This window comes from Schistocerca serialis, chromosome 5 (genome assembly GCF_023864345.2).
Source record: "Schistocerca serialis cubense isolate TAMUIC-IGC-003099 chromosome 5, iqSchSeri2.2, whole genome shotgun sequence".
In the NCBI taxonomy this organism is placed as follows: domain Eukaryota; kingdom Metazoa; phylum Arthropoda; class Insecta; order Orthoptera; family Acrididae; genus Schistocerca; species Schistocerca serialis.
The window spans coordinates 45,384,183-45,396,706 of NC_064642.1; the positions used below are offsets into that span (position 1 = coordinate 45,384,183).

The following is a 12,524-nucleotide window of genomic DNA, read 5'->3' on the forward strand; positions in this document are numbered from 1 at the left end:
CTGAATCTAACCAGTCTTGGGACTGAAGACATCGGCCACGGACTGCTGAGCTCAACAACATAAGCTGAAAGTGAAAATGTTGCCAGCTCGTAGCGCACTACTGAAAGTGGAATATATGTGAGTCTCAATTCCAGTGTTGTTAAACTACACCAGCCTTCTTCGTAACTCTGAGATGATTGTGGTTGGTAGTTTTGTGACAAGCTAAAGCCTTTCATCAAATAAGTGGTGAAATTATCCGATTCATTAATAGTCAGTGTGAAAATCCATCATTTTTTTATTTGTTTGCAAATAGGACACTGCTGAATCCCATGAGTCACTGCACCATAACTTGCCGATAGTTTTTCCGTCCGTACTGTGTAATTCAATAGTAGTATGAATCCGTTATTGGACTGTTGCAGTGAGATGCTTTATTACTATTGTTAGTAATAATAATAATAATAATAATAATAATAATATGGATACTTATCTTCGTATTGGGCATATCCATGAAAGTGAAAAGAAGAGAGAGGACGAAAGTTACTAGTGCCACATAGGCTGGCTGTGTAGAAGGCGCTAGGCGTCACATTAGTACACCTTTCCTACGGAGCAATTATAAACTAATTTTACTTACTGTTCCAAGTTATATACTGAAAGTATCTGGGACTTAACAAATGACAAGTGTACCCAGTCCATTCATCAGGTCATTTCATCTTCTTTTGCTGTCCTAACGCCTCAATTAAAATGATTGGCAAGATAAATGCAATCTTCCCGATTTATCTTAAGGATAACATAAACGATTTCTACAAAATTCGAAACAAAACGCCACAGAATGTATCTAAGTGTCTGTTAGAAACTGTTTGTCAGACTGATACGGCCCATTTTGAAGATACTATTCTTCCTTTGTTGTTTTCGTTTCATAATTTCGCCATTGTTTAGGATTTAATATTCCAGTAGAGTGTGTAATTCCCAAAATTTGGTGCAGCACATGCTGGAAATAATTCACGTGGCGGAACAGATCGACAAGTAGAGAATTATAATATCATCAGACCGAGTATTGAGTCATAGAGTCCTATCATTTGCGCTATGTCAGTCAGTGTAATAACAAACACAAGACTTGTAACCGGTAGTGTATTTTCTTCAACATTACACTTTAAAGGAACTGTTACGGAATTCAGTAGCATCCATTATGGATAAATTTAGCTTAAAGACTACCTCTTAGAAAGATATGTAATACCTGCACGTTGAACACATGGCCAAAAATGTCGCCAAGTTTCTTGGCGAACGTCTCGGACCTGCCAGTCTCTGTGGCGTACAGGATTGTGGCCTTGATGCGCGCTGACAGCACGCGTACAAACAGCTTCGAAGAGAACAGAGCTACCCTGGAATAATAAAAAGAAGAACGATCAGGTAAATGTGTTGCGAGACATTTCTTTTCTTTGGTGATGCCCGTTTATCGCGGAGTTCCAACATACGTACTGGGTGGTTATGGAATCTACTAAAGGCAATGACATTAAAATCTTCATGCGTAAGGTTTTTTTTCATTATTGGCTCAGATTGAACTATTCGCCAATCTTCTTACAACACTGAATGGAGACAGACTGTCAGTGATACAGGTCCCAGTTGTTCGCTACAAGGGAAGTATACTACAGTTTTTTCCCTATAAATCTTCGAGAAGCATCTAATAACACTTCGAGCAAAGGATGCCCGCAACTTGATGTATGAAAAATTTTTCTCGAATCTAATGAAGGACGACCATATCCTCATTGTACAAGTAAACTTTATTTCATTGTGTGTTGTGTACAATGGCACTGCTACTTTTATTATCTCCTTATATGCCAAACCCAAGATATAAAAACTAGAAAGATATCCAAATCTGGTCGTCGTGTCATCTCTGCCAACGGCGTCATTTGATGCACTATGGACGCACACGGGGTCAGCTCATCTATCCCGGACGTTGAAAGTTTTACAGGCCTTGTAGTCGCTACTTCTCATTCAGATAGCACCACAGTTGGCATCCTGAGCCGAGTGAATCCCGTTCCAGGGCTCTAACCAAGAAAACTCGAACCTAGGTCTTTCGTACACCAGTCAGACACGCTGACGACGTAGCCACGGAGGCTGACATTAGGCCACATCATTGACGTATACTGTCAGTTTCTTGTGACAGGATCCAACAAAAACTTGGCAAAGTTGCTCGATTTCTAGTAAAAGTGAACAGGTGCTTGATACTAGATACTGAACCGCCGTGAACCGGCTTGGGCTTTGCTGATAAAGACGTTTGTAGAGGTTTTGTTTAACTGGCGGGGGCATCTGCAGGCAAAGGGCATGTAAACAAGATTAAGTGCTGTGCATCCACGAGCTTTCTGTCACTGACTCGCATACAGTCGTGATACGATATTATGGTCGTAAACAGAGGCTACCCCAACTTGTATGTTATAGTTGGATAGAAGGAACACCTGCATGCCCGCGTTTCCGTTTTTTCCATTCTGAACAAGTGAGACGGTCTTACCTTCTTCATGCATTTTTCGAGTTGGAAAAGGAAAATGTCTTTTACGTTTACAGTAGAATTTTTCTATTTATTGTATGGTGAAGTCACTTTTACTTTCTTACAAGTTTCCACAGTCTTGTAACTTTTTGGCTTGTGTTTGAGTGCCGTAATTCGAAATATACCAGAACTGAAATTTATTGTGGATTTGTCCTTCGCACTTTATCTTCAGATCGCATTCGTTTAATGTTTGTTTTATCTCCGTTGGCGTTTTGCACCTGCGTGTTCAAGACATTTATGGGCAATAGGAATAGGATATTTAAGCTTCTTTTGTAGTTTCTTGTTGTGTTTGTTTTCCAATTCAAGCACTATGTTTGTTACCTTCTTCCAAAATAATAACTCAACCCTCCATTCTAGCCGGCCGAAGTGGCCGTGCGGTTAAAGGCGCTGCAGTCTGGAACCGCAAGACCGCTACGGTCGCAGGTTCGAATCCTGCCTCGGGCATGGATGTTTGTGATGTCCTTAGGTTAGTTAGGTTTAACTAGTTCTAAGTTCTAGGGGACTAATGACCTCAGCAGTTGAGTCCCATAATGCTCAGAGCCATTTGAACCCTCCATTCTATTCCCCAGATCGTCCGTTAGTAGGACTGAGTACTACTTTCCGGTTAAAAAAGTTATGCTTTTAAATCAACATTTTAAATGTTTTGAAACTCATTAGACATACGTTTAAATCAGAGTAAAAAAATAAAGTAGTAAATCATGTCAGTGGTATTCATGTACATATTTAAACCTAACATAGCCCTCTAAAACAGGTTGTTCAGAAAAAAAGCTTAGACTGAGACCTAAACATGAACGCTCAGATATTCATAGAACTGTCTTATATGACAAGATATGGTTTCTATCGAAACAGAAGTTCCGAATGCTGAAAATTTTGAAACATCACGGGTACATCAAGGGTACAAGATATCATCCTATTAGAAAGCAGTCCCTAGATGTTCTCTGCTGTAGGAGTTAGAGGAAATAATTCCCTATAAATGTACTGAAAGTTGCTACAGATGTTTTCTACTGTAATGTGAAAAGGATCTATCAGGTTTCAAATGATACTGACAAGGAAACCGTCGAAACAAATCATTGCAGAATACTCCGTTCTGTGCAGACATATAGTGAATGCTAGATAATTCTAGGATGTCAACCGTGGTCACAATCTACTTAATTAATTGATCGGCGTGCTTAGAACCATAAGTTTAATGTACAATCTCAGTTTGAATACAGTAATAAATTTTTCCAGGAGACAAAAAATGTTGATAAATAAAGACACATATAGTAAAGTTAGCGACATAATAAAATACACGGAGAAAACGAGCTGTTCTTTTGTGTATTTACTATTTGATTGACAATCAAATGCACATGTTTTTATAAGCTGGGGCGATTGCGTGTGTATTACATGGTTTAACGTTAAGACTTACAGTAGTAAACGCTACATCAATTAAAACTGTGTGGTAGACCGGAATATCGAAAGCGACAGTGTTTTACGAGCTCAACATCTCAGAACTCTGGTCAAAGCAGCTATTATTAATTCTCTACTTTGAGTACCGCACGGCGCGTTCCGATGTTCCAGTTGGCGTAGCGTTGGCAATGGAAAGCAAAGATCTGGTTCCGAATTCCGATTCGACACACAGTGCAAATCGACATCCACATCTATACTCTGTAAACCACTTTGAAGTGCACAGCAGAGGGTGCTTCCCAATTATTAGGGCTTTTCCTCGTTCCACTCACGTATGGAACACGAGAAAAATGTTTAAATTCCTCTTTGCGGGCTGTGATTAATCTAGTCTTGTCCTCGCCATCCGCATGGGAGCGATACGCAGGGGGTTTCAGTATTTTCCTAGAGTAATAATTTAAAGGCGGTTCTTCAAACTGTGTAAGTAGGCTTTCAAGGGATAATTTACATCTATCTTCAGGTTTTTTTACATCTCTGTGACATTTTCCCACGGGTCCTATTTGGTGCAGGTCCCACACACGTGAGCGATGTTCTAGGAGAGACCGCACAAGCGATTTTTAACCAATCTTCTTTGTAGACTAATTGCATTTCCCCAGTATTCTACCAATAAACCGAAATTTACCACCTGCTTTATACACGACTAAACGTATGTGATCACTCCATTTCATATTCCTACAAAGTGTTTCATCCACGTAGCTTGTGTAGTAATTAAAGTGCAGCTGCTCACAGAGGTCCAGTGAGGTTACAGTTTATTGTATGGCAGCGAAAATTGGTAGATATTCTAATGTGTGAATGTGGAACCGATTTACGTTGAAAAAAAAATTACTTCCAGTTTTGGCCATCAGATGCAAATCCGGCGCTGTGAATGCAAGGAAGAAGTACAGAAATGTTTTCAGATGTGATAGACATAAAATTGCTTTACTATTAGCCGTTGCTTACACACTTTGTTTAATATAAGAACCGGAGACGTAGACGAGATGCTGCGTCCGTAAAGCGACGTGATTGACAGTTGCTCACAACTGTTCTAGTGGAATCTGCGCAACTTGTCCTGTACATTGGTCTTCAGATCAGGTAGAGAAAGAACATGTTCCTGGTAAACGCGTTCTTTTAGATATCCCCTGAGCCTAAATTCATCAGGATTGAGATCAGGTGATCTTGCAGGCCATGCATCTACGAAACCTGTGCAGATAACACGTTCGAGGATGGCTGCATTAGGAAGATCTTTCACTGGGCGAGCGATATGAAGTGTTGCCCCATTTTTAATGGAGACAGTTGGTCTCCATTCAGTTTCGTTCTTCCAAAGCAGGAATCAAAAGCTGTACAACGAGGTGTCAATAAGGTGCAGACGTCACGGTTCACCTGACAGGTGCTTTGGTATATTCTCTTCAAAGAAGAACGGACCGAGAATGAAGCTGCTTGTGAACCCACACCACACAGTCACATAAGCGAGTGCAGTGGCTCGTTGTGCACAACACGTTGTTTAACAGTGCCCCAAATTCGACAGTTCTATGTACTCACTGTAATGTAAAATGTACCTTGTCACTCCATAGAATATTGCCCGGCCACATGTCATCAACTTCGATCCGTGCTAGAAACTGAAGAGCAAATTCAGAACGTTGCTGCGGAGTATGAGGCTTCAGTTGCTGCACCATCACGATCCTGTACAGGACCAGTAAAAACAGACTGTAAATTCCATGCTGGTGACCATCGGATGGGAAATTCTCGTGACACTGCATGAGCACTAGTTCTAACCGGAGCGCGTGCTGCATGGTCACTTGCAGCAACAGCAACCTCGTCAATAGCTCCCACTGGGATAGGACGCCTTCCTCTGCCAGGCACCAGATGAAGCTAACCCGTGTTCTCGAATTTCGTCATCGTGATCATCTTTAAACCGTTTAGTGACATCCAATCTCTTCTCAGACCTTTCAGTCGACGATACACTGCCGGCCGGTGTGGCCGTGCGGTTCTAGTCGCTTCAGTCTGGAACCGCGTGACCGCTACGGTCGCAGGTTCGAATCCTGCCTCGGGCATGGATGTGTGTGATGTCCTTAGGTTAGTTACGTTTAAGTAGTTCTAAGTTCTAGGGGACTGATGACCTCAGCTGTTAAGTCCCATAGTGCTCAGAGCCATTTTTGACGATACACTCTCAGTGAAGCACTGTTTCTGTTTCCATAAAACAGTTTCACTTACAGCAAACGCTCTCTATTCTCGATAGCCATACTGTTAACTCACGTTATGGCTTGTCAAGTGACAGCATGGGTGTCATGCCATCATACAAACAGTGTACAGCGCCAAATTTATACCAGATAGCCGAAACTGGGGCTTAAGTATTTTCCAGAGTAAATCGGTTCTGCATTAACACATTAGCATATGTACCAAGTTTCGCTCCCATATGATAGTTATAGCCCACACTGGATCTTCGTGAGTAGCTTCACTTTAATTATGTCCACTCGGTATTTATATGAGTTGACTGGTTCCCATTGTGACTCGGCGATACAGCAGTCACAGGACACCATGTTTTCTTATAGAATTATACATTTTTGAACATTTAAAGCAAGTTGTTAATCTCTGCACCACTTTGAAATATTATCAAAATCTGCCTGAAAATTTATGTAGTTTTTCAGACAGTACTGCGTTATAGATAACCGCAGCATTTGCGAAAATTTGGAGGTTACTGTTAATATTGCCTGGGAGGTCATTAAACACATTATGAACAGCAAGGGCCCCAACAAAGTTAAAGTTGTCTGGGGGACCCCCGAATTTACTGGTACATTTCTGTCGATGACTGTCCATCCAACGTAACATTCTGCGCCCGCCATACCAAAAAATTCTCAGTTAAGTTATAAATTTCACTTAATACTCCATGCAGTTGTACTATACATAACAAGGGCAGGTAGGTTAATTTTAATGCACAATCAGATGCAGATGAAAGTTTCATACCGAGATACAGTATTGCGCCGTACGCTCTGAAAGTAACGGGAGCTGTTTGCTTGTTCTGAATAAATGGGACTTGGTTTAACACATATGAAAATCGTATTACTTGTGTTATATTACTTTGCTAAAATCTGATACTCATTTTCAGTCAGAAGTGCAGCATGATTCATAGTCATCTTGCCACCTTTACAGAAATTATTAATGGTACTTGCTTGTCTAGGTGGACTTACGCTCGCTTTTACAAATGTTAATATTGACATCGTCTGAACTTACCTGGCAATTTGTTTGAAATTAAATCTTCGAGATGGCTTGCTCATTATTGTGTTATAAGCACAACTCTTCCACACGTGTGACTTCCAAGCAGGATCCTGCAACAGTCAAGCACGAGATCAGGCGAATGACTTATAATTGCTCTTGCAACCCAAGAATTCAGTTGCCGATAGATGTCGGCAGAGTCATAAAAAAGACTGGTCTGCTAAACAGAAGGAAGAAACTGAGTTCAGCCATGATGGGTGATTTTGTTGAGCTTGCAGAAACAGATGTGGTAGAAACTGGCGCCTGAAACTTCAGCGCCGATACACTACAAATGATTTACTCAACAGTATTTTGATGGAAAATTACGAACGCACCATTTATCTCACATATGACGTCGCAGTTTTACGATCGGTATACATATAATTTTTCTGCTTATAACTTGGTAGTTCAGGACACTGACGCTGTTAATGAAATTGATGATTAATAATGCTTCGTAGAATAGCTCTTTCCATGCGCCCTGTACTTAAGATTATGGATTTATTTCTCTCTGAAAGAGTTGCGACGCCCCATCTGGCTGTTATATTAGCAATATTACTGAACCAGAGCTTCTAATTATGCCTCTAATGTGACCTCTAGTTAAACCTCTAATATATATTTCACTGACACTCTGAAACTCGACTGTTCATCAGATGACTGATTCATATACTCGTAAACAGTCATTAAGGAGAGCAACTGAACCTATAGAAGGCTAAAAGGCGCTATGTGTTAAAATCATTTATCGCACTATCAGAAAAGATAACTACGTTTCAAAACGACCTTGTGAATTACTGAAAAAAGGAAATAACGCATTTCACATTTTACTTGTCACTCAACCTTCCTGATTGCACGGAAGTCCCCACAATATCAGTTAATTGCAACCACTATAAACAAACGTGATGAGATACTTCGAAAGCACCGTTCTTTGTGCTGATAATTCACGAACCATCTATATATCTCTCAGTTTTATTGTTACTTAAATAGTGAATTGACGTGGAATTTCTTTTACTTTCTAAAATTTAAGTAACTGTGGAGCATGCTCAAGAAATTATGAAAAATTTCAATTTCTCCGTATAAATAATGTCTATTGTTTGGCCCTGGCTTGTTGAGAGATACGCTCTTATGAGTTTTTGGTTCTCCCTTGACTGGGAAACGAAGTAATTATTGATTTTGTGTGGTTCTTGATACACTGCCGGAAAAAAATAATACTCCCTTTTAGAGGTTTTCAATTCGCTCAAGATTTATTGTTGTAGCAGTGCACATGGAGTACATGAAATGATTACATTTACAGATTAATAGCACAAGCGGTTCTTAGGTACCAGGCATCCATGCTGAAACAGCCATATTAGTCCGTGGCGTAGCCTCCATAGGCGGCAATTCAGGTGCTGACTCTGGCATCTAATCGATCGTACAGATGGCGAATACTACCCAGGGATACGTTATGCCACACCTGCTCGACAGGTTCACGTAGTTCTGCAAGAGTTGTTCGCTGACGAGTCGCATGAGTCACTTATCGTTCCATCATATCCCACAAGTGCTCCATTGGAGACAAGTCTGGAGATCGTGCTGGTCAGGGCAGTTGCTGCACGTCTTGCGGAACACGTTGAGTCTCACAGGCAATGTGTGGACGAGCACTATTTTGTTGGAAAATACATTACCTCCCTGTTGCAAGAACGGCAAAATAACGGGTCTAACAACATTCTGCACGTACCGAGCGCTGGTTAGCGTCCCCTCCAGAAACACCATAGGTGAACGAGGGTTGTAGCTTATCACACCCCAGATCAAAAGGCTGGGGTTGGACAAGTGTGTCCTTGACGAATGCGCTCTACGAGACAGTGCTCACCAGGTCTATGTCGCACGCATAAACAACTATCACTTGCGTGCAGGCAAAATCTGCCTTCATCGCTGAAGACCACGGCGCGCCATTAAGTCTTTCAAGTGATCCTCTGACGCCACCAGTCGAGTTGTGCACGTCGATGCATGAGTGGAAGACGGGCTAGAGGTGTCCGTGCCCACAGTCCTATTGCTAATAACAGGTTCGCAACAGCTTGTGTCGACATGTCAGGGCTCACAATCCCTCTGCGCTGTGGTAGCTGTACGATTTGCCGTTGCTGTCCTTGCTATACGACGAACCTGGCGGGCGTCTGTGCTGCGTGGACAGCTAGAATCTTGTCTATGGGTGTCAGAATGTTCTCGTAACAACTGGTACCAGCATAGTTGCACAACTGATGCAGCACGTCCAACTTATGTGGTAATTCTCCGATTGGACCATCCCGCTGCTCAGAAGGCCACAATTTGCCCTTTTCAGACTCGCTCAGTTAGCTGTAAGAAGCACAAATGCGTCTCCTTGGCATGTTTGCCTGCTTGCTTCACACGACTGCAGCATACTGATCCTTCAGGCTGTGAACATTCCCAATTGAACGGTAGACACAGATGGCGCTCTGGTAGCTACACCACTACGCTATCTGTTGTGGCGGACAACGTTGAATCCGTTATCAGTACATCTACTATTCCTCCCCCCCCCCCCCCCCCTCCTCAGGCGGCATATGCTGTCATCTGATCAAAATCAACGTTGTCTTTCCAGGTGTTCTAATTTCCTTTTCCGACAATGTACATTTGCAGGTTGTAAGGATGATTTGCCACGTAACTTTTGTCTAGGCATTAGATTAAACGGTATTATGTTTGGTCGCATGTTGCAGAACAGGTTAGTCTTTCTGTGGAGGAATAAAATGTCTGGTATATCTCCAGAATAACTGTAGAAATGTTGCACCTACCTGACTCAAGAAATACATGTCTGTATTATCTGTTAACTGGAACCTATGTGATTAGTTCCTCCGAAATTTCCAGCGATTCAATGTTGGCAGATGTATTACAGTGCTTACTGACAAAGCTTCAATAATAGAACTGTGAAAGGAATTTTTCATCATCAAGTAATGAATGTAACTGAACTAAATCAACAGAAGAGATTCCTGCAAGTTTCGTGCACAACATACTTAGAAAAGCATTTTCGTGACAGCACAGTCGGAGTGAGAAGATGGACGCGGTGTTGTTCCAGATTTATTGTTTTGCACATACTGTTTAGCAACAGATACAATTGTGTAATCTTCTTTTATGGCGGGGATGCTATCAGAACTTTTCAAGTTGTATCGAGGAAATCTGGCCTGTTTACGAGTCATTTTTTTCAATGAAGTAAATCGCATCGTGTTTCCGTTATTTTTTACCTGTGAGAAGTAGGCTAGAGACTCAGAAGAATGCATGCGTAGTGTTTGGCAGGGAGCTCTCTTCCGCCCGCGGCTGCAGTTAATCTGTTATATTGGCCATCAGAAAGGTATTGACCTACTAAGATGTCACTGTCAGGTTTATTTTGTTTCATTGTTCGCCGTTTGTCGCCCCTCTTTAACTTCTATTTACAAGATCGATGTCATAGGAAAAATTTATGTGAAGTGTGCGTAGAGACATCACGTCCACATTGCAAACAAGGGACGGAAACCCAACAGTTGGGAATATTGTAAATGAGTCAGACGAAACGTATATTGTGACTAAAGAAAAGCATTTCTGCATTTATATAAACAGGACATGAATTAATACACTAAACTGCGTACGAAGCAGTGACTGATAACATATATACACAACTGTAGAATCTGACCAATATTGTTCCCAAAGTATCAGTGTGCTGAATAGGTGATAGATTTAACATATTTGCGACACCTACACCTCAACATCTCAGTCACTTTTACAATGGAGATGTAATTAACTTGCTGGCTTATTCCTTTCACGCGTATCCTTCTCAGCAGCAACCAGGTCTGTACTACTCAAGACTGGCCTACAGCTTACAAAACCAAAGTATGAAACTTTTGTAAAACTGGGCGATGAAATTGAAACAATGAGTTGTAGCCATTCAAGTAATTATTACACCTCTGTTCTCTCACAGTAACTATATAAAAATAGTTATGACTAACGGATATCGCTCATTAATTATGTAGAATAAATTGATGTCAACGTTTAATTAATAAAAGCTCGAAAACTGCACGGTCTCACCTGGTAATCGTAGGAGGGCTTAAGCAGGTACATCGCCATCTCCTGGTGGTACACAGGGCACACGGACCCTGAGATGGGTGGCACAATCCACACCCAGTCAGCTGGACATCCCTTGCGCAGCCGCATTTCGTTCTTGTAGTGCTTCATGAAACTCTCAGAAGCTGTATGATGGTCCACAATCGTCACAGATTTCAACTGTAAGAAGGAGACAATATTTTAGTGACACATGTAGTCAGGAATATGATATCAGGTACAAAAGAGTTTGTTTTTCTATATTATTTAGGCCCTTTTTTTTTACAAACTACGAGCGACTGAGAAGATGTCTTTGTATGTGCTGTAACTAACCAAAAGTTAGCTTCACTTGAGCGATGTTAACAAGATGCGTGCAATATATTCCCAAATCGATTTGTAAATCACTTGAAATTCCTGAAGAAATGTTACTGGGTCATCGAAAAAAAAAAAAAAAAAAAAAAAAAAAAATATCTGTGCAGATAAACCAGGACACAACTTTTAACTCTAAGGACGAATCCCAGGACACACAGATTGCTATAGCACCATGATCATGTTGGTGACGCAATATGCAGGCTATGGACTAACAAACATTATTGGTGATGGCTTGCATCTGCTCATGCCAGTAACACCTCCCTCTCATCCCCAGCATGGTATTTATCAACACGAGAACATTTTGCACCAGACGGCAACAATGCTCGCGCTGCAGAGGTCCCAGTACCATTGAGAAGAGTTGCAGTTGATCTCCTACGTGTACACCTGCCCCCCTCTTCCACTTCCAAAGAAAGAAAAATCGTGATAAGCCGACCTTGCCAAATATAAAATTGTTTTCTTTCTGTACCATCATAAAATGTCTACTGAGCTGCAGGATTTGTGTCTTACCTGAAAGCTGTGCAATACGGCAACATTGACTTCTACTAGCGCCTTATCCTTCCATAACGTAACTGCAGTTCGCGTATCCAAACCCATTCGTGTGGCTACCGTCTGAAACATAAACAAAGTCTTGTGCAGTCTATTATTATGATATTCGTGCATGGATGAAGTGACTTTAAGACAAATCAGAATATGGTTTTATTTTCTCTGGGAAAACGAAAACTTCTTTGGAGTGGTCCCAGAAATTTTATAGAACAATAAATATTTGTGAGTAGAAATCGAGACGAGCGAACAGCACGTCTACAAGTCTGTACATAAAATCAGCTGAAGCATAAATTACAAAAGAAAAAAGTGGTTAAGATAGTGGCGACTGCACCTGAAAGGATGATAACACAAAATGAGAAATTAATGAACCGAA

General features: G+C 41.2%; 1 protein-coding gene across 1 annotated transcript in view; it reads right to left on the reverse strand.

The window, feature by feature from the left end:
* The window catches only part of LOC126481736 (nitric oxide synthase, salivary gland-like), a gene marked incomplete at its 5' end in the record, with an annotated part of 158,570 nt that overhangs the window by 132,896 nt on the left and 13,150 nt on the right, over positions 1-12,524 (reverse strand). Inside the window, 4 exons of the mRNA XM_050105690.1 lie at positions 1,214-1,358; positions 7,169-7,263; positions 11,225-11,419; positions 12,116-12,217. Of these exons, the coding sequence (XP_049961647.1) occupies positions 1,214-1,358; positions 7,169-7,263; positions 11,225-11,419; positions 12,116-12,217 (537 nt within the window). The remainder of the gene's footprint in view (positions 1-1,213; positions 1,359-7,168; positions 7,264-11,224; positions 11,420-12,115; positions 12,218-12,524) is intronic.